The 20,070-nt window shown below is 39.8% G+C and overlaps 1 protein-coding gene across 1 annotated transcript in view; it reads left to right on the top strand.

Moving 5' to 3' along the window:
* st6galnac3 (ST6 (alpha-N-acetyl-neuraminyl-2,3-beta-galactosyl-1,3)-N-acetylgalactosaminide alpha-2,6-sialyltransferase 3) overlaps window positions 1–18,522 on the top strand; it is a 113,839-nt gene extending 95,317 nt beyond the window's left edge. Inside the window, exons 4-5 of the mRNA XM_085389117.1 lie at window positions 9,741–9,848; window positions 14,104–18,522. Of these exons, the coding sequence (XP_085245243.1) occupies window positions 9,741–9,848; window positions 14,104–14,293 (298 nt within the window). The 3' untranslated portion in view covers window positions 14,294–18,522. The remainder of the gene's footprint in view (window positions 1–9,740; window positions 9,849–14,103) is intronic.
* Window positions 18,523–20,070: the final 1,548 nt, after the last annotated feature.

The raw sequence follows: 20,070 nt of genomic DNA on the forward strand, positions 1-20,070 counted from the left end.
TTGTTCCTCAGCTCCTTGATTTGCCGTCCTTGTATCTCTGTGTGTATACCTGGTCTCAGGTTCTTTTTGTCCTTTGTCAAAGTGTGTGTTAATCCACCCTGTTATCCCTCTTTGTGTATTGCCAGCCTGTTTTTGGATTCTCTTTATCCTCCCTGTGTTTCCCAGTTCATGTCTTGGATTTTTTTGGATTCTAGTTGCTTTCTTTGTGGATTTTTGCAGCTCATGGACTTCCAACCTAAATAAAAAGTGATTTTTATGTTTACCTATTCTGCCTGAGAGTCCTGCCTCGGGGTGTTGTTCCTGCTGAATCTCGAAAGAAAGAGGACATGGGGAGTGTTGGTGTGACAGAGAAAGTGAACCTACTAAAATAGAGTTTGTGAAACTATTTTTAAATTGCACTTTATGGTTAGTACACTTTATGTTCATGAAAATTCCATGTTTTTTCAAATTGATAACATATTTTTAACTTCTTACATAACTTCTTGAAATGTCCTTGGATATCCACATGGTGCACTTAGTCATAATAAAAAGACCTAACATTAATTACAAAACTAGAAAAGAGTGATTAGACTTTTTTTTTTATCTTAGATATTTTCATCTTACAAGGTGTCATCTACAGAGACTAGGTTTTAAATCACATCTGATACTAACTGAAATAATAATTTTATTTCTATCCACCAACCAATAGTTTAAACTAGTTTTCAGGTGTATGATATCCTTTCACCTGTCCATTACCATTCTTTTGACACCATCATCATGACATTCTTTATTTTCTTCAGATGATGCAGACCCAAAGTGAGGACGTATGGTTGTGCTACTAAAAGAAACAAAAGGGCAAAAATAAAACCACAGTTCAGGGAGGATTCAGGCTCACCTGGTCCAGCCCTAACTATATGCTTTAGCAAAAAGGAACGTTTTAAGCCTAATCTTAAAAGTAGAGATAGTGTCTGTCTCCCGAATCCAAACAGGAAGCTGGTTCCACAGAAGAGGGGCCTGAAAACTGAAGGCTCTGCCTCCCATTCTACTTTTAAATGGCCCCTGGTAACCGTCAGTTGCTAGTGAAAGGGTTTTTGTTGCAGTCACTAGCAGTTCACATTAAAGGCGATGACTTCCTGCAAACACTTGCAAACTGCTTGCTAAATGATAGTGAAACCATGCAGATGGCAACAAAAATCATTACTTTAATGGTGGAGACCATTCACCATTAATTGATCATTGCTGTTGTGGTAAGACATACCTTTAGTTTGAGGACAAAAGTTCTCAATTTCTGGTTTGCATCATAATTTTTCCAAGTTTCACTGTAACTTGGAGAGCAAATGGTGAGTGTTTGCAGCCGGTATCTTCTAGTTAGCAAAGCAATATCAAGGAAGTTTGTGGTGCAGCAACTTTCACCTGGTATCAGCCAGCAAGCTCAAGCAGCTACTTGCCACCTGGTCACGGAAAACACCCCAACAACCAGTTGAAGACATCCCTGGAAACCTCTGGCCTAAGCTAACTACCCTAAACTAACCTGCAGGATACAGCTATACATTTAGGCACAAGAGTTGAATCAATGCAATAATCTAACTGAGTAAGAAGGTAAATGACCTTAATTAATTCCATTACATTTCTTTGTATCTTGAGTCATGATTTATGAGCTGCCAAAGGCAGTTATATCAGCAGTGGGTCGTGCATAATGAGAGCAGGTGTTCTTTTAAACATGCAGTCAAAGAGTGACACCCAGCCAGGCGATTATGTGAATATGTGCATTTGCCTGATATTACATCATTTATTTTTGCCAACTGTAAAACAGTTTTCAGAGTCAAAAGGATTTCCTCTCTGAGTAAGGATCAAGTTTTTACAATAGAGCTGAGTTTTATTCCACTAAGCACTTCTGACAGGTGTCATGTCATATTTGTGCAGCTTGCAGAGGCATTAGATAGCATGGCTCGACTGAATCAGTCGTCAGTGCAGAGTTTCTTGCACACGTGGACAGCTCTCTTGCTGTGAATGTCAAGTGTGAGTTATTGAACAGAGTCGTAGGTAGAGGAGTCTCTCACTGATCCTGGGCAGTTCTCCACCACTCCTTAGCCCCTGGCGCTCGGCAGGTAAAGCACAACAAGCTCCAGATCAGTCCGACTTAGGGGATTATTTACTTAGACCCCGCTCAGAGCATCTGACTTCATTTCTCAAACACCCTTCATTTCGCAGTGCCAGTAGCATGGCAGTATCCTAGCATGTCAGTCCCAATCGCTCCCGCCTCACTTGTCTCAGGTCTGTGTTGGAGAGCAACAAAAAGAGGGATTTATCTGAGCTTTTTATGCACATTTTTTATTTCTTTTTTTTAATCCCCATGGTTCATGCCCAAACCCAATTTATTGTTTTATTTTTCAAGAAAGCTGTCTCAGTGGCTTTAAAGACTGCTTAAAAAGCCAAGCAGTGTCGAGCCAGACACATTTTGTTTGCCGTCTTTGAGTAAAAGACGGAATTTTTCTGCCTTAACAAAACAAGCAAATTGCATTCTCTCTGTCCTCCGGCTCTGGATGTTATTTGTCGCCTGCCAAAGCAGCTTCACACCGTGTCTTATCTCTCTTAAATTGGCCACACAATAACAGCATCTTTTCTACTCTCTTGTCCCATTATAATTGTCACAGGTAAACACATTACTGGTTGTAGACCCTGAATTCAGTCGTTCTCGGCACGTCTTCACTGCCAAACATCTGCTTTGAAACGTTAGCCACCGGGTCAGTGGATCCCACCCCCTTTATTTATTCCTGACTGCCTTTTTGCTCCAGGACATCCAGCTCTCATCTGGGACGTGGTGTATGTGTGCCTGTATTCGTCTCTGTCTGCGTGTGTGCCGCAAGAGTGGCAAATTACTAATGAATAATGCAGGGTAATAGTGATGTGTTGACAACTCTGACAGCTGAGAGCTGCCGAGCTGTGTATCAGTGATAATGTGCCATTTCCCTTCTGTGCTCCTCCACTCCTTTATTACAGCAAATTGCATTTTTTTTTTATTTTCACCTCCCCACAACCCCACTGTCTATGTGTTTATGAGGGTTTTGTTGTACCACTAAACCTCAAAAAACAAACTACTTTCTGTTCACATTTTTTATTAACTCTTTAGTTTAATCTCTGATTGGTTTCTGGATTTATTTTGGCTCGTTTGTACCCAGACTCTGGCTTTGTAAGATACTGGTGATTTGAGTGTTTGGCTTCTCATTTAACCACCTAATGAATTCACTAGAGAGTCACTAGGTCTTTTCCCTTGTTTGGATTTTCAAAGAAGTGGATTCATACCTAAATTGAATGGGTTCTTTCTTTGTCCTCTCTTGGTCCTGATAGTTCATCATGTTGTTAAAATACAAACACAAACATTCTAACTCTGATCTGAAAAATAAAATAAAAGGTTGGTGTTTTTGAAGTAGACACTAGAGGATATGATTTTAAATGTGTTTTAGCCTCGTAAATTTAATTTTACACTCAATTGTTTTGCTATCAATCCGCCATAATGGTAATTGTAAAGCACAGATGGAAACGCAGAGCTTTGTTGGCCAACAGAGGAAGACAACTGGGAGTTTATTTCTCACTTTACAACCTGTACTGACAAGAGAGCACCAAATCATGCTTATTGTTCACATATGGTAAAGAACTATCTAGCCCACCATAAATGGATGGATATCAGCTAAACAGATGAAACAATTGTAAATTAAAACATTTGCCTGTTTTTAAAATTTCTTTTAAAAACTTTTTTTTTTAAGTTTTAAAAGTTTTAAAAACTACAACAGCTAAATTAGTTAATATGACATTTTAGCACTATGATGGAAACCCTGCAAAATCCACTTGATGGTTTAATTTGTGTTTTATCCTTGTAAATACCAGCTCTGTTAGATAAAGATTAAAAAAATCATGAAAGATCTCATTATTAAAGTTAACACAGTATAATTTTTTACTTTATAATGACACTAGAGAAAAAGTCAGGGCGACTGGAATCGATAAGGGAATCATTTGCAAAAATGGCAAACAATTCCAAGGAATTGAAACAGTGGGAACCGGTTCTCAACAAGAACCGGGTTTCGATACCCATCCCTAGCCACACCTTAATGTTTGAATTCCTCTGGATTAACATCAGCACAAAAACTGTTTGCCAGGAGCTTCGTGGCTGAGGCTTTTGTCCTTATGGTGTTTTCTATGCAGATGTTTGTCTTTATACAGGGAGTGCAGAATTATTAGGCAAATAAGTATTTTGTCCACATCATCCTCTCCATGCATGTTGTCTTACCACAAGCTTTATAGGCTCGAAAGCCTACTACCGATTAAGCATATTAGGTGATGTGCATCTCTGTAATGAGAAGGGGTGTGGTCTAATGACATCAACACCCTATATCAGGTGTGCATAATTATTAGGCAACGTCCTTTCCTTTGGCAAAATGGGTCAAAAGAAGGACTTGACAGGCTCAGAAAAGTCAAAAATAGTGAGATATCTTGCAGAGGGATGCAGCAGTCTCAAAATTGCAAAGCTTCTGAAGCGTGATCATCGAACAATCAAGCGTTTCATTCAAAATAGTCAACAGGGTCGCAAGAAGCGTGTGGAAAAACCAAGGCGCAAAATAACTGCCCATGAACTGAGAAAAGTCAAGCGTGCAGCTGCCAAGATGCCACTTGCCACCAGTTTGGCCATATTTCAGAGCTGCAACATCACTGGAGTGCCCAAAAGCACAAGGTGTGCAATACTCAGAGACATGGCCAAGGTAAGAAAGGCTGAAAGACGACCACCACTGAACAAGACACACAAGCTGAAACGTCAAGACTGGGCCAAGAAATATCTCAAGACTGATTTTTCTAAGGTTTTATGGACTGATGAAATGAGAGTGAGTCTTGATGGGCCAGATGGATAGGCCCGTGGCTGGATTGGTAAAGGGCAGAGAGCTCCAGTCCGACTCAGACGCCAGCAAGGTGGAGGTGGAGTACTGGTTTGGGTTGGTATCATCAAAGATGAGCTTGTGGGGCCTTTTCGGGTTGAGGATGGAGTCAAGCTCAACTCCCAGTCCTACTGCCAGTTTCTGGAAGACACCTTCTTCAAGCAGTGGTACAGGAAGAAGTCTGCATCCTTCAAGAAAAACATGATTTTCATGCAGGACAATGCTCCATCACACGCGTCCAAGTACTCCACAGCGTGGCTGGCAAGAAAGGGTATAAAAGAAGAAAAACTAATGACATGGCCTCCTTGTTCACCTGATCTGAACCCCGTTGAGAACCTGTGGTCCATCATCAAATGTGAGATTTACAAGGAGGGAAAACAGTACACCTCTCTGAACAGTGTCTGGGAGGCTGTGGTTGCTGCTGCACGCAATGTTGATGGTGAACAGATCAAAACACTGACAGAATCCATGGATGGCAGGCTTTTGAGTGTCCTTGCAAAGAAAGGTGGCTATATTGGTCGCTGATTTGTTTTTGTTTTGTTTTTGAATGTCAGAAATGTATATTTGTGAATGTGGAGATGTTATATTGGTTTCACTGGTAAAAATAAATAATTGAAATGGGTATATATTTGTTTTTTCTTAAGTTGCCTAATAATTATGCAGAGTAATAGTCACCTGCACACACAGATATCCCCCTAAAATAGCTAAAACTAAAAACAAACTAAAAACTACTTTCAAGAACATTCAGCTTTGATATTAATGAGTTTTTTGGGTTCATTGAGAACATGGTTGTTGTTCAATAATAACATTATTCCTCAAAAATACAACTTGCCTAATAATTCTGCACTCCCTGTATATGCCCTTATTAGAAAAAAATATTAAATGTCTAATAAAAATCCAACATTTTCCCGTAAAATAATAACTACCTAAGAAATCTACACAAGTTCTAAGCTACACACATATACATGGACTGTATTATTATTGGCAAATTCAGCACATAACGAAAATACAATGCCTGCAAGCACGCTGTCTTTACTTTAATGCTCACAGACACTATTATTTTCTGGGAGAGCCAGTGATGATCTAATAATAAGCGTTCACAAAATAAGCAAAGACCATACAGCATCAGCTATGCACCGACTATTATGAAAATATCTCCAAGCAAAAATATCTAAAAACATTCACTTACACATTATTTACAGACAAATAAATTGCACTGGATCACCAACTTTCCGTTAATAACAGGCTGATGTGCATTTTTGGCTACTGTGCAGTAGTAGAGCAATGAAAAACTGGTCTTACCTCACCCTGATACTCCAAAAGTGTTTTTTTTTTCACATGGAATTGGCTTTGATTGTTGGAGTTTTCTATCACAACTGAAGGATTTTACCTTGCAATATAAAGCACCTTAAGGTGACTATTGTTGTGAGTTGGCGCTATATAAAAAAACCCCAATTGAGCTGAATTGAAGCTGTTCATCATGCAATGCATTTTCAACTGCTGCCTTGACAGATGTTAGCTCCGAGCTCTCAAGCCAGCAAAGAAATTGTATTTGGGCTATGAGCCTACATTCTGCTGTGGTCAGGGGTTGATTCTGATGATCTGCTCGGTGTTGCTGTTTTTGATTGCTTCGTCAGAGGTGCCATAACAGAGAGAGCTATTATGCTGTTAAGCTGTAGCCCATGGAGCAGATACAGATAAACATTAAAACATTAATTCAGCATTCATACATTTAATTTTGATTATTTTATATGCATATAGACTAACAGTCAAAGATTTGTACATACCTTCTCATTAAAAGTTTTTCTTGATTTTCATGAGTATTTTACATTGTAGAGTCTCACTGAAGGCATCACAATTATGAATGAACACTTATGGAATTATGTGATAAACAAAAGAGTGTGAAATAACTCAAAACATGTTTATATTTTAGATTCTTAAAAAAAATTCCACTCTTTGCTTTGATTACTGCTTTGCACACTCTTGGCATTCTCTCGATGAGCTTCATGAGGTCGTCACCTGAAATGGTTTTCCAACTGTCTTGAAGGAGTTCCCAGAGATGCTGAGCACTTGTTGGTCCTTTTGTCGTCACTCTGTGGTCCATCTCATTCCAAACCATCTCGACTGGGTTTAGGTCAGGAGACTGTGGAGGCCAGGCCATCTAGCGCAGCACCATCACTCTCCTTCTTGGTCAAATAGCCCTCACACAGCCTGAAGGTTTGTTCGGGGTCATTGTCCTGTTGAAAAATAAATGATGATCCAACTAAACGCAAAATGATTGGGATTGTGTGTCGCTGCAGGATGCTGTGTGGTAGCCATGCTGGATCAGTGAGCCTTCAATTTTGAATAAATCCCCAACAAAGCACCTCCACACCATCACACCTTCTCCATGCTTCACGGTGGGAACCATGCATGTAGAGACCATCCATTCACTTTTTCTACGTCAAACAAAGACACCACAGGTGGAACCAAAGAAGTCAAATTTGGACTCATTACACCAAAGCACAGATTTCCACTGGTCTAATGTCCTAGTGTTTCTTGGCCCAAATATATCTCTTCTGCTCGTTGCTTTTCCTTAGTTGTGGCTTCTTATTGATTTATTTATTTAGCGGATGATCTATTATTTTGTATTGCAACTGAATGATGAGAAAATGACCGAAGTGGTGGCCAAAATATTAATTTCCTCGGGAGCTCACTATATCGTCATCATCAGAAAATAGAGAAGCGTGAATGAGTGAATGCTTTTGGATACAACCTTTATCTCACATGGAAAAATCAGACTGTAAATCATCTGCAGAAAACAAGCAACACATAAGAAACCCTTTTTAAAAGATTATCTCAGTATTTACTTCAGAACACAGCTGGTTTTGGTTGTGAAGTTTAATTAGCACAGTTCCTGCTTGTCAAGATTTTCTGACTCATTTTGTGTACTGGCTTCTTGCATGTAGCAACAGTAGTTTTACTATAGTTCACACTGTGTGCTTTAAAGTCTAGTGAATGGAATAGAGTGCTGTCCATGGTCCTAACCCTGAAACAGTATCTTCAAAGTATTGTTTGCAGGTTTTGCATTTGTATTTTAATTTGGAGACAAAAAAGGGTTTAATTAACATCCTTCAAACAATATGGTTTAATGAATTAATTCAATTAATTCAAGAAGGATGTAATATTTGTTTGTTTTCTAAGTCTGTCTTTACACATACTGATCTACTAACATTAATAACTCTGCAGCTTTGGCCTCTTTAAACAGAAATAGAAAGAAGTCATTTGTCTAGAACTAAATAATCTGAACTTAATCTTGAGCCCACACTATGAAAGCTCATAGCAGTCGCAGTAGTAGTCTTTACTGACCTTTTGGGAATTCATTTGTGTTTGTGACAACTGATGGATAAATATAACCACAATAAAGAAGAAATCACAGGTGCAGACGTTATATCCCACATATAAAAATAACACTGATATATAATAACAGCAGAAATATAACCAAGAATCAAAGCACACCAATGTTAAAGGAACTCAACTGTCATATAAGTTTTGTGCTTTTTTTTGTGGTTTACAGAAGGTAAAGAAGTGTGTTCAAGACCACTACATCTCCCTTTCTGTTGTCATGCTCTACATTTATTGTTTTTGGAATTATTTTTTCTTGATCACAATATCCACTTCTGAAAGCTAACAATAAGTCTTTTTAGTCATCTTTAAATTAAAAATTCCAGCTTTTAATTTTTTTTAAATGTTATTAAGCTCGTCTTTGTCCTATGTGTTATTGAACTGAATGTCCTTGAAGGTTTTGTGCTGTTGGTAAAACAAAACAAGCCATCTGAACACACCTCCTCGGGACGTGCGTAACTATAACAAACACCTTCCACTGTTTTCTGACAGTTTTTAAGAAAAAAACAAGCTGAAGTGAACAATAATGAAAATAATTTGTAGTTTCAGACCTAATTTATTCATTTGTTTATTTTAATGATGGTGTCGTATAATTGGATGCTCTAAATGAATTTTCATTGCACCTCTCCGTACTGATGCTGCATTACACGGTGGTCATGTCCCATTTCATTTATCATTATCGGTGTCATGCAGTGCACTGCATTTAATTTATTCACAGTCTAAGGCTCCTGGTGGTGTTTTGCATTGCAGAGAAGAGTTGCCCTCGGGGTATGTGGGGGGCCCCCTGCCTGGAAGAGGCTAGGGAAGCACATTTTATGACCCGCTTCAGGTGTTACTAATCAGGTTTCTTAAAAAAAATCTTGAGTCTGTGTGCTCTGTGTTTGAAAATGATCAAAGCTCACTTTTTTTCAACTTTGATGGGTCAGAGCTCACAAACTACGGGTCTGATGATGATGGTGATGAAAGGATAATGCATGTTGTTATTGACCGGCCTGCTTCACTCACAGGGGATGACTGCTGTGAATGAAGCTAATCAACAACATCAAGCATTTCTCAGCCCTCAAATTTTTTTATATACAGCCACTGTGAATGTTACAACCCCCTAAATTATCACTGTACATAATATTTATTTGGTCTCTAAAATTAGAAACATTTCTCATGTGAAACTTGACATATGGTTATGCATCTGCCAGCTTTCTTGCTGTTCTGTAGATATATATACATTTGAGCTGAGGCTCAGATCCAGAGCAGCCTACGCTAAGAACATCTGTTAGGATAATTATAATTCTCAGATCACCTGAATTACAATCACACAAGAGAGAAGTGTACAAGGGGCTGAAAAATGGCATACTTAAAACTTTGTGCTTGTTTTTATTTTTTTATATTTCAATGCAAATGATTAGGATTTTTATGCAAATGAATATTACAGTGCATTATCTTTGTGTGTTGCAGGATCCAGTCCGGCTCCTACCTCAGCACGGGCTGGTTCACGCTCATCCTCGCCATGGACATGTGCAAAGAGATCCATATCTACGGCATGATAAATGACACCTATTGCAAGTAAGACATGAACTGTCACACTCTCGCTACCCGCTCCCACATCTTCCTTCCTCTATACTTGCATGAAAAATGCACGCGTTCCTACAAAACTTTGAAAACTCCATTCACATTCACCCCAGCGCCGGCCAATCACAACCTCCCATAACCACGGTCTGCCCTGTTACATTTCCAATGCCTCAGTTTGGATTTAATGGCTGAGTTTCTATGCTGAAATCCATATTGGGTTCTCTGTGCCATGAATACCATTATGTTTCCCTGCCTAGAATACCCAGCAGGCAGCAGTCTCTCTTTGGCTGCGGGTGGCTGGGCTCCAGCACCCCAATTCCTCCTCTGCTTCGAGTTTTATTTGTATATCGGGCCTGTCGTCTTCTCTCTGACTCCGGGGTGAGTGATTACTGTCTGACTGCGAGGCCATGGGAGGGATGACAAACAAGATGCTCTTGCTCTGGGCATGGCTGCTCAGTCTCAAGTCATCTCAGCCTTGATGATCTCGCCTCCTCTCGCAGCTCTACCTGAGCTCTCTCTATCCCCCAAATCAAACACTTTTACCTAATGCACACTGAAAATCCTGCTTTTTATCCTCTCTGTGCAGCCCGTGCACAGCAGGAGCTGAAATAAAGACACATGGCAGAGCGAAGCGATAATTCAACCAGCATGGAGGATTTTATGATTCAGTGAGGCAGTTAAGGGCCAGTTTTCTCTCCCTGCCTCTCTCATTTATTTCCCCCCATCCTGCATAGGACAGGAATATATTGTGTTTCACCAAGTTTCTGAATTGACAGTTTAGAGTCACGCAAAGTGCTTCTGTCAGCTGGATGCTCCAGAACAACAAGGAGAAGGAAACTTTTGTGTGGCAATATTCATGGTTTTAGGTTAGGATTGACCCCAGTGGTTCTGTGGCAGTGGTGCTTCAACAGGTGCTGCAGAGAGGGTGAAATTGAATTTATTTGTCAACACTGGTGCACACTGTGTGACACAGAGGAGAGGCAGTGATTGGGCTTTGTATTACTGTAAGCTGGCAGACAGCCACGGTCGCTTTCCCGCTGTGGAGTCACTGGCTGCCGTGATGGCTGTTTCCCTTCTCTCTGTATTCATTCTCTCAGTGCAATTGTTACACAAGTCATCCTCTCATAAAGCTGTCACTCGCCATTAGAAACCAGTGGCAGAGTGCACAATGAACCTTATCCATTGCTCCAAGCTTCCTTCTGTTTTTATTGATCCCTTCTTTTGAATGCAAACTCTAAACCGAGCGACGCATCGTGAAATCCATTACTGTACATTACTGAGCTTGCTGCATGTTTTCAGATTTACTTTGTCTCAGAATAGAAGTGAATCTGTTGTGATGTAAATCAGAGTTTAGTTAAAAGACTATTTATTGAATAAATGCGGGCGCCGACAGCAGCCCCTTTTTTCAAATAAGGTAGACCTGCCGAGTAGAAGCCTTTGCTCGCGGCAGAATCAGCTCGAATTACTGAACACCGTCTCAAAGGAGCTTCGTTTTAATGGTTTAATAATTGAATTTGTTTTCTTACTTTGGATTTTTATTTATTTTAAGCCAAAACCAAGAACGCTAAATGTATTCTTAACTGTGAGAAAGAGAAGATTGAAAATTTTAATGTATATTCATCAATATGTTTATATATTTAACAATATGTGAATACTCAAACATCAGTCATGGTTTTAATTTGATATGCAGTAGAAAAATAAATACCTATATGTTTGTTTTTTTTAAACCTGAGTGACTAGTGCAAACACATTTTCTCGGGTTGCTGTGGTTACACACACACATGCATGTTATGTTGTGAATCTAAATTGGTCCTAGCTGTGAATGCCTGTCTCTCTGAGTTAGCCCAGCGATGAACTAGCGACCTGCCCAGGATGTACCTTGTATCTGTGAGAGCTGGGATGGGTTTGTGAGCTGTGACCTTAGTTGGATAAGCAGTTAAAAAGCTGGCTGGATAACTGGATGGATAGACATTTGACAAATAGTCTACTACTATAACAGTCTCTACTTTGCAGGGCAGCTTTTTCACAATTTTTGAGACTTTAGGCAGGGATTTGCTCCCATTTATACACGACAGCATTAACAGGATGTAGAGTGATGAACTCTGGCCTGGAGATCCTATTCCAATTCATCCAACTGAGAAAACCTTTTCTTTACTGACCTCGATTTGTGCCTGTGGGATTTGCCATGTTGAAACAGGAGCAGGCTGCCATCAGTGTCTGCCATAGCAAATTAAAAATGTTCCCTGACAAACATGTGTACACCTGGATAAATAAAATAGCTTAGCATATGTACAAACCCAATTCCCAAACAGCTGGGACACTGTATAAAATGAAAAACAGAATGTAATGATTTACAAACCCATGAACCCATATTTTACTCACAATATAGGGAACATATGAAGTTTTCAAATTCTGGGAGAGGAATGTTGTCCCATTCTTGGCTGCTCAAGAGTCATGGGTTGCATTTGTCATGTTTTTTGTTTCATGATGCTCCAAATGTTTTCAATTGGTGAGATATCTGGACTGCAAACAGTATGTACCTGTATATACCTTTCAGCATTAATGGTGTCTTTTCAGATGTATAAGCCGCCAAATCTACAGACTGTGATGTTCTCATAACATCAGACTTTTGAACTGAACACTGATAACAAGCCAAATACTCCTTTTCCTCTTGGAGTCACAAAACATAAAAGTGGAAAACTGCTCTGGGGTCAGATGAATTGAAATTTCGATTCATTTTGGAAAACATGAACATCTCGTGCTCTAGACTAAAATTTATGTATGAGATATGGGACAGAATCACGCCTGTTTTTAATGCTCGGCTGTGAGGGTCCAAAGATCATGAGCATCCAATCGATTTCTCCAGATTTTACATTGAGGAACATTACTCTCGGGTTAGGGTTAAATCAACATTCAAAGGTGTACAGAGGTGAACAATCTGTTACCAAAGTGTAAAAAAGTAAACAAAAAGATTTGTACTTAATGGATAATTCAAAGGCAGGCAGACTGACGTAACACGAAGCTGAACATGTCCCATCAATACATCAGTTAAATTGAAAAGCAAGATTAGGACCCCAAGCATTTTCATATTAATAACAAGATGTCAGTATTTCAATTCCAAATAATTGATACACACATGGTGCCTTTATCACAGTTTCATAAATGTTCATAAAGGCTACAGTGCAGTTAGTTTACTCAATTTTTAATACTATACTACCACAGTATACACTTTTGTTAGACGTTTGTATGCTATGTCGGTGCATTTCTCCAACATCAGAATTGACACAGCAGAACTAGAGATCATGTTTTTTTTAACACACTCATTCTTCTTCCTTGTCAAAACCTACCGCCCACAGTACTCACAGTGCAACTGAACCACTGACAGGTCAGCTGGAAATTCGAATGTAATATGTGTGGTGGCTAATGAAGCCTCAAGCTGATCTCAGACACAGATGAGGAGTGGGCTGAATTTTTTTAATAGCTTTTTTCCCACATATGCAGTGCCATCCCCAAGTGAAGAGGGTGTACTGAGAAAATGGAACGAGTGCTTTGAGGAGCTCATGAATGAAGAAAATGAGAGCAAGAAGAGGAAAATTGGTCAATCAGAAAGTGCTGAGAATTAGGAAGGAGGAAGTGAGGGCAGATGTGAAGAGTGGAAAGCAGCTGATATGGGTGTGACATACCTGTGGAGGGTATGGAGATGTCTAGGAGAGAGGGCAGTGGACTTTTTAACCAGACTGTTGGAGAATGCCCGAAGAACAGAGAAGTCTATTGGTACTGATTTTCAACAGCAAGTGTCATGTGCAGAGCTGTAGTAACTACAGAGGTATAAAGCTGATAACCCATATCATGATGATATAGGAAAGAGTTGTTGAAGCTAGACTGAGAAAACAGTTGACGATCAGTGAGGATGAGTGTCAGGGGTAATTTGGGACTGAAAGAAAAGACTGTAGTAAGAACTGCTATGGTTTGGAGACAGTGGCACTAACAAAAAGACAGAAGGCGAAGCTGGAGGTGGCAAAGTTAAAGATGTTAAGGTTTTCACTGAGTGTGACCAGGATAGCCAAAATTAGAAATGAGTTTATTAGACAGACGGCTCAGGTTGAGCCGTTTGGAGACAAAGTCAGGGAGATATAGCAGAGATGGTCTGTACATGTGCAGAGGAGGTATAGTGCCACTCCCAAACAATTGTAGATGAAAGTTTGTCTAAATAATGTGTAAATAATCTTCTTCTTCTTCTTCTTTTTAGGACAGAGGATTACAAAAAAGTTCCCTACCATTATTACGAGGCGGGCAGCCGAGACGAGTGTGCTGAGTATCTCCTGCATGAGAGTGCCCCATATGGAGGACACCGTTTCATCACGGAGAAGTCCGTTTTTGCCAAGTGGGCAAAGTCTCATGCCATCAAGTTCTTCAACCCACCGTGGCAGCTGTCGTGACCCTGGCTGAAGCAGCATGGAAGCATCATTATCATCATCATCATCATAACTATCATCCACAGAGACAAAATGAATCTCTGCAGTTACACTAACCAACACACAGCCATTTTTGCCCAAATCCCAGCCCATATCTATTAATAAAGGTTGTTTTTAAAGTCCTGGTTGGGTACACATGGAGCCTCATACAAAAAAAAGAAAAAAAATTACATAAAAGTTTGACCAATGTGAACAGCAATGACACATCTCCTGCTTTTTTGAATTTAAAGCCCTCTCCTGAATTTTAGAGCTGAGGCCTGCTGCTGTGCACTGACTAATCGATCCGCTCGCTGCTCTGTGAGTCTAGCGAAGGATGGTTTGAACTTTAAAAAAAGGAGAAGAAACAAGCGTCCGTCAACTCGCAGTGACCTCAGTGGCTCAGATTTCCGTATTCTCTACACATCACAGAGGCCGAATTTACATTTTCTCTCAAAGCTGTAGCAGAAGAAGCGCTTAGCTGCCACCGTGGAGGCGAGTGGCATCAGCTTGGACGTCTGACAAGCTCGTCCACTTTGTTTCCTCTGCGTGTCTGTCTTCTGTCAGGCTGTAATTAATCTATAACGAGTATCATTCAGGCCTTCATCTCTGACTGAGCGAGTGGTGAAGGCAGATGCTCTGTCAGATTCAATTTTACTCCGTTCTGTTCAAAGACGCTTCAAAACAAGGTCACGAGAAAAAGACAGCACTAGCAGATTGCAGTCAAACTTGAAGGTAAACCAGAGGTGGAGATGTAAATCAGCTTTTTTGCTTCTGTGTGGTCATACATGCAACTTAAAGGTGTCCTCTTTATGTTATTTTTTTTTTTCTTTTTATAATGCTGTGAAATTGACGATTAAGACACATGTTGCGGTGTTGGCCTGATGTCCTGATAGTTTGCTAATGTATTCCCGCGGAGATAAATTGTTAATTCTCTTGAACAGTGTGCCAATCGACAGTGTGAGTATCACAGCGCACAGAATGATGTGCAATTAGAAGCTTCGTCTTTACGGCAGGAGTTAAGTCATTTGTGACCCTGCGGAGAGAGAGATTTATATGTGCAGTGAAACCATTTGAAGTTAATTGTATTCTGTTATCATTGTGCCTGCAACATACTCTGAAGTTCATCGTATAGACACAAAGGAAGATGCTCTCTCTCGTACTCTCATCCAGCTTTGTGCCTCTTTGTGTAAAGCTTTGCTGCGTGAACGCATCTTCCCATTTGTCTCTGGTTGGAGCGTGCGTGTCTCTTGGCTCGGGCCATTACATTTGAATACATCTGTTCCAGGACGGTGAAGAATAATCAGTGAAGTGGTGAGGTGTGTATGCTGGCTGGTAGCTGTGGATGTGACCAAGACTGCCTCTCCCGAGGCTGTGATTAGTGTCCTGGTCAGAGCGGTGGCCCAGAGGGGAGGACTGGACCGACTCAAAGACTTTAAATACAGACTGCTCGATGCAAACACTCCCTGGTGATTGCAGCTGAGATCCAGAGTCTCAGAATTGCTGCAAATCAATGCCTAACAACACACGGAGGCTATGCTGTTTGTCTGTGAGCACTGATGTGGTGATTTGCAGGTCAAGTTTACAGGTTAAAACTTGACTGAAAATAAGCATGAAATCCATTAGATTTTTTTGAGGTCCATTTGTAGCTTTTTCTAATACTTTCACTTAAAAGAAAAATGGGGGTTTGGGGGTGAAAAGTCACATTTTGACATATCAGCAGAGTTTCGGCAACTCTGCACTCACTGCATTTCATTTGAAACCAGGTACCACCTACACATTGAAATTCAGTGCTTCAGATTCTCTGTAAGTTATTTGTAACCTAGTAATCTTGTGTGAGAACCCTTCTAGACCCGTAAAAACATAGAACATGGGTGTCTGAATGTACTTGCTGATGGCACAGGAACGATTAAGAAGGTGCTTAATGTTGCTAAAACCTCATGGCAGCTATAACTTGAATACATGTATTCGGATAGTAAGTAGGAAAAACAATTGTAACGATGCAATGACCATATAAAAAACTCATTTTTGATCTTAACTTGTTGGCCTTATAGCCCCCCCCCCCCCTCCCCCCCCCCAACATCTAAGCTGCTTTTAAGGCCCATAAGATGTAGCTGGAGACCTTGAAAAACAAAGGTATTGGATGTACCTCAAGATTAAAGGCACCTTGTGGAGTTTTTTTTAAATCAATAAAGAACATTTAGATTTACATTCAGAAGTCATTGTGCGTATCCTTGAGGTTTAACAGCTACAATGAATGGATTCCCTACTCAAAAAACACTCTCATAGCCCCATTTTGTGACAAACAAAATGTGGAGCCACTCGTAGAAAAAAAGAAACAAACAAACATTCAATATCAGCAATATTAGAGGTCACAAACTCCACAAAGTACTTTTAAAGGTTTTTCTTTTTTCAGAGTTTTCTACTTTGAAGAGGTACACTAAAGGACTTTAAGGCTCCACCTCTAACAGTTTACTTTGTAACAGTTTTCTAAACTCTCTCTGTCAGTGTTGTTTGCCTGAAGCCGTTTTTCACACATGCACTTTGGACAATTTTGTGAGAATCAGGTTGGGATATTTTCCACAGTTCTCTTTCCTCATATGTATCGCACAGCAGGAAATAGTCAGTTTTAGATGCGTTCGCCATCCTGGAAATACTCTGTGTTGTTTAGGTGAGGGAGCTGCCTAAATAAGACTTCCTGGAGGCATTACACATGATGCACTCGCTGCATGTAATATTAGATGCTCTGCTCTCACATCGGCACACGTCATACAGCCTTTGTACAAGTGAGCTGGCGGGTTAAAGACCAGCTAATGGCTGATTTAATTGCATTAGACATTTGCAGTCTCACCTCCACCTTTGTTGGGTTAGTCCTAGAAAGGTTCTGTGCAGCAGTCCATGCGTGAAAACTGCTTTTTGTTACAATTTTTTGTGTTCAAGTTTATTTATTTGAATCCCTAAATCAGTCAAAAACTAACAAAGTAGTTTAAGTTTTGAACGAAAGTTACAGTAATGGGGTCTCCTCGGGGATGGCGCGTGTTCAAGAGGTGTTTGGAATCCCAGCACGACGGGTAGCAGTGGATCAAAGTGTCCTCCACATGTACGTGAAGTATTAGAGCATGAAAATGAAATCTGGGCCGGCAGAGTTGGAAATCATGCTTCTTCTCCTTCCCGTGGGGAAAAAACAGCCATAGACACTGAAGCGTGGATAGGTACAGTAGGCCATGCATGTTAAACATTTAACATACATGTTTTATACATCTCGCTCAGCACGCAATTGTGCAGTCATCTGGCAGCTCTCCAACAGGCAGTTGCATTTCTGCTGTAGTTTTCAACCTACATTGTAAAGTGCTTCACATCAATACAAGAAACAGACTTGCTGTGAGACATGTTTGACGTGTTTTTAGGGTTTTTTGATGAATTATTTGAAGGCTTTTTGTTTGTTTACTCACAAGTGGAAGAAGAGTGCTGTTTTTTTCTGTTTATCTCCAATCCTCCTTTTGTGGCATGTTTTTAATTTAAGCATTGATGCCTTTTTTGTTTGTTTGTTTGTTTTTTGTTGATGCACTCGTTTGTGTGCAGTCGTTTTTTTTCTGCTGCTGCAGGCCACATAGTTGGTTATTTCCTGAGCAACAGACACTGCATTGTTCTCAGCTGGAGCACACTGGATGAAAACCCAAGGATGCATTATACAGTATATTATGAAGAATACATCCTCTTATGGGCTCTCATGAATCATCTGTGGCTCGCAGGAAGGGGACTGAATAAAAGACTGGGCTGAGATGCAGGCAGATAATAAGGTAGCTTTATTTCCAGAAGTTCTTTTTTTCAAATGCAAGAGCTTTTTTTTTGTTTTTTAAAGAAAATATGAGCATTCATATCTGCCAGCTAAATATACAGCCAGCAACAGGTTACAGTAGGTTACCTTAGAATAAAAAATGAAAATGGGTCATAAAAGGTAACAAAATCCACCGAATAGCATCTCTGAATTTCCCCTATTAAAATGTTTTATATCTTATTTGTTTACAAAAACGCTCTTTTACATAATCATTACTAGTTGGCCAGCTATGAAGTGGTTTTCTCTTGTTTGCAGCTTTAAGTCGGGGGCCTGAAGCTTCATATTTACTGTACAGATATGAGAATGGAATTGATTTGCTCAACTATTTTTTTGTGTCCTAAAATTTTGAACTATTTTACCCCTTTTGTTCTTATCCAGACCTTAAAGTATCCCTTAAATCAGCGGTCCCCAACCTTTTTTGCGCCACGGACCGGTTTATGCCTGACAATATTTTCACAGACCGGCTTTTAAGGTGTCGCGGAAAAGTACAACAAAATAAAACTAGTACCGGTACCGAAAAAAAGAAGATTTAATCTCTACACACGTGAAAAGACCCAGGAAAACCGAGTTAACGATAAAAACGATAACAAAATAACGCTGAAAACCGATAAAAACCCTGAAAACTATACATTTCACACCTGGGCCTCAACTCTCGCAGCCCGGTACCAAACGACTCACGGACCAGTACCGGTCCGAGGCCCAGGTTTGGGGATCGCTGCCTTAAATGACCTCAAGTCATGTTCTGAGCAGTGCTGTTTAATTTGAAAAAGTATAAACTGTCGTTAAATCCGAAGAAAAGTCTGCACTCGAATGAAAACACAGATCAGCTACAACATTTAGACTGGCTGCTAAATATTGTGCCGTCCCCCTTTCTGTAGCAAAAACAGCTCTGATCATATGTGTAGGTCATCCTGTAGACTGGGTGTGTTGTAGGGCATCTAACACATGCTGCAGAAGTTTGGGGGCTGGATCACCACCTTGGGATCTGTTTCTGGGCAGTTTTTGTCTGGAGTAGATACCCCTACTCTTGCTTTCCTAGCTCAGAATTTATTAGCACTAATCCTACATGATCAGGTCAGTTTTACAGGGAAGAGCAATGCAGACACACTAGCACATAAATGACAACGTATCACTAACCATAGCATACGACAGGATGTAAGTTTTCTAAGCGGAACACCACGTTGTTGACAAGATGATAAGTGTAATTAATTTCACCTGTCAGTGTTTTTAATGTTGTGGCTGATCAGTGTAAATAAAAATTAGGGGCAAATGTTGAAGTTAAAAGCAAACCGAAGTCCTGATTAAAACATTTGAGTCTCGACATTTGCAGAACAAAGACGTGAATTTCATTATTCGTCACAGTTTTAAAATACAGTCATTATTTTTTCTGGGTGTCCCGCTGTGATAGTCAAAGTAATTACAGTTTGGAATTTAGTTACAATTTGACAAAACTTTTGATTGTTTCTTTATGTAGCACATTATTTATTCCCTGCTAATTATCGTATTGCCATTTCAAACTCTTGAAGTGCTTTTTTGCATTGAAAAGTTTATTATGACATTCATAATTATGTCATCTCCTTTCCTCTGTGCATGTCTTACAGTTTTTTTGTGTCCTGACACGTTTGTTTTTCGTGTCCAGGTTAAGTGTCCTTGTGAAGTGTGTAACTTTGCGTGTTTAAGTTGCATAGAATGTAAAATGACACTATGATGAAAAAAAAGTGGTTTTGCTAACACAGCTAACACACCTTTTTTTTAATCAGTGGTGAAATAACATCCAAATGCTGCATGGATTTTTGCAGGTTATTGAATTGTACATTTCGTTAAAAATAATAATAATTGTGATTATATGTGTTACTTCTGTCATTTGCTGTCTGCATATTAGCTAAAATTAGATATATTGTGAATGTTCTTATTTTTACCGATGTGA

This window comes from Rhamphochromis longiceps, linkage group LG18 (genome assembly GCF_057381845.1).
Source record: "Rhamphochromis longiceps isolate RC_006_pf linkage group LG18, R_longiceps_female_GT1.1, whole genome shotgun sequence".
Taxonomy (NCBI): domain Eukaryota; kingdom Metazoa; phylum Chordata; class Actinopteri; order Cichliformes; family Cichlidae; genus Rhamphochromis; species Rhamphochromis longiceps.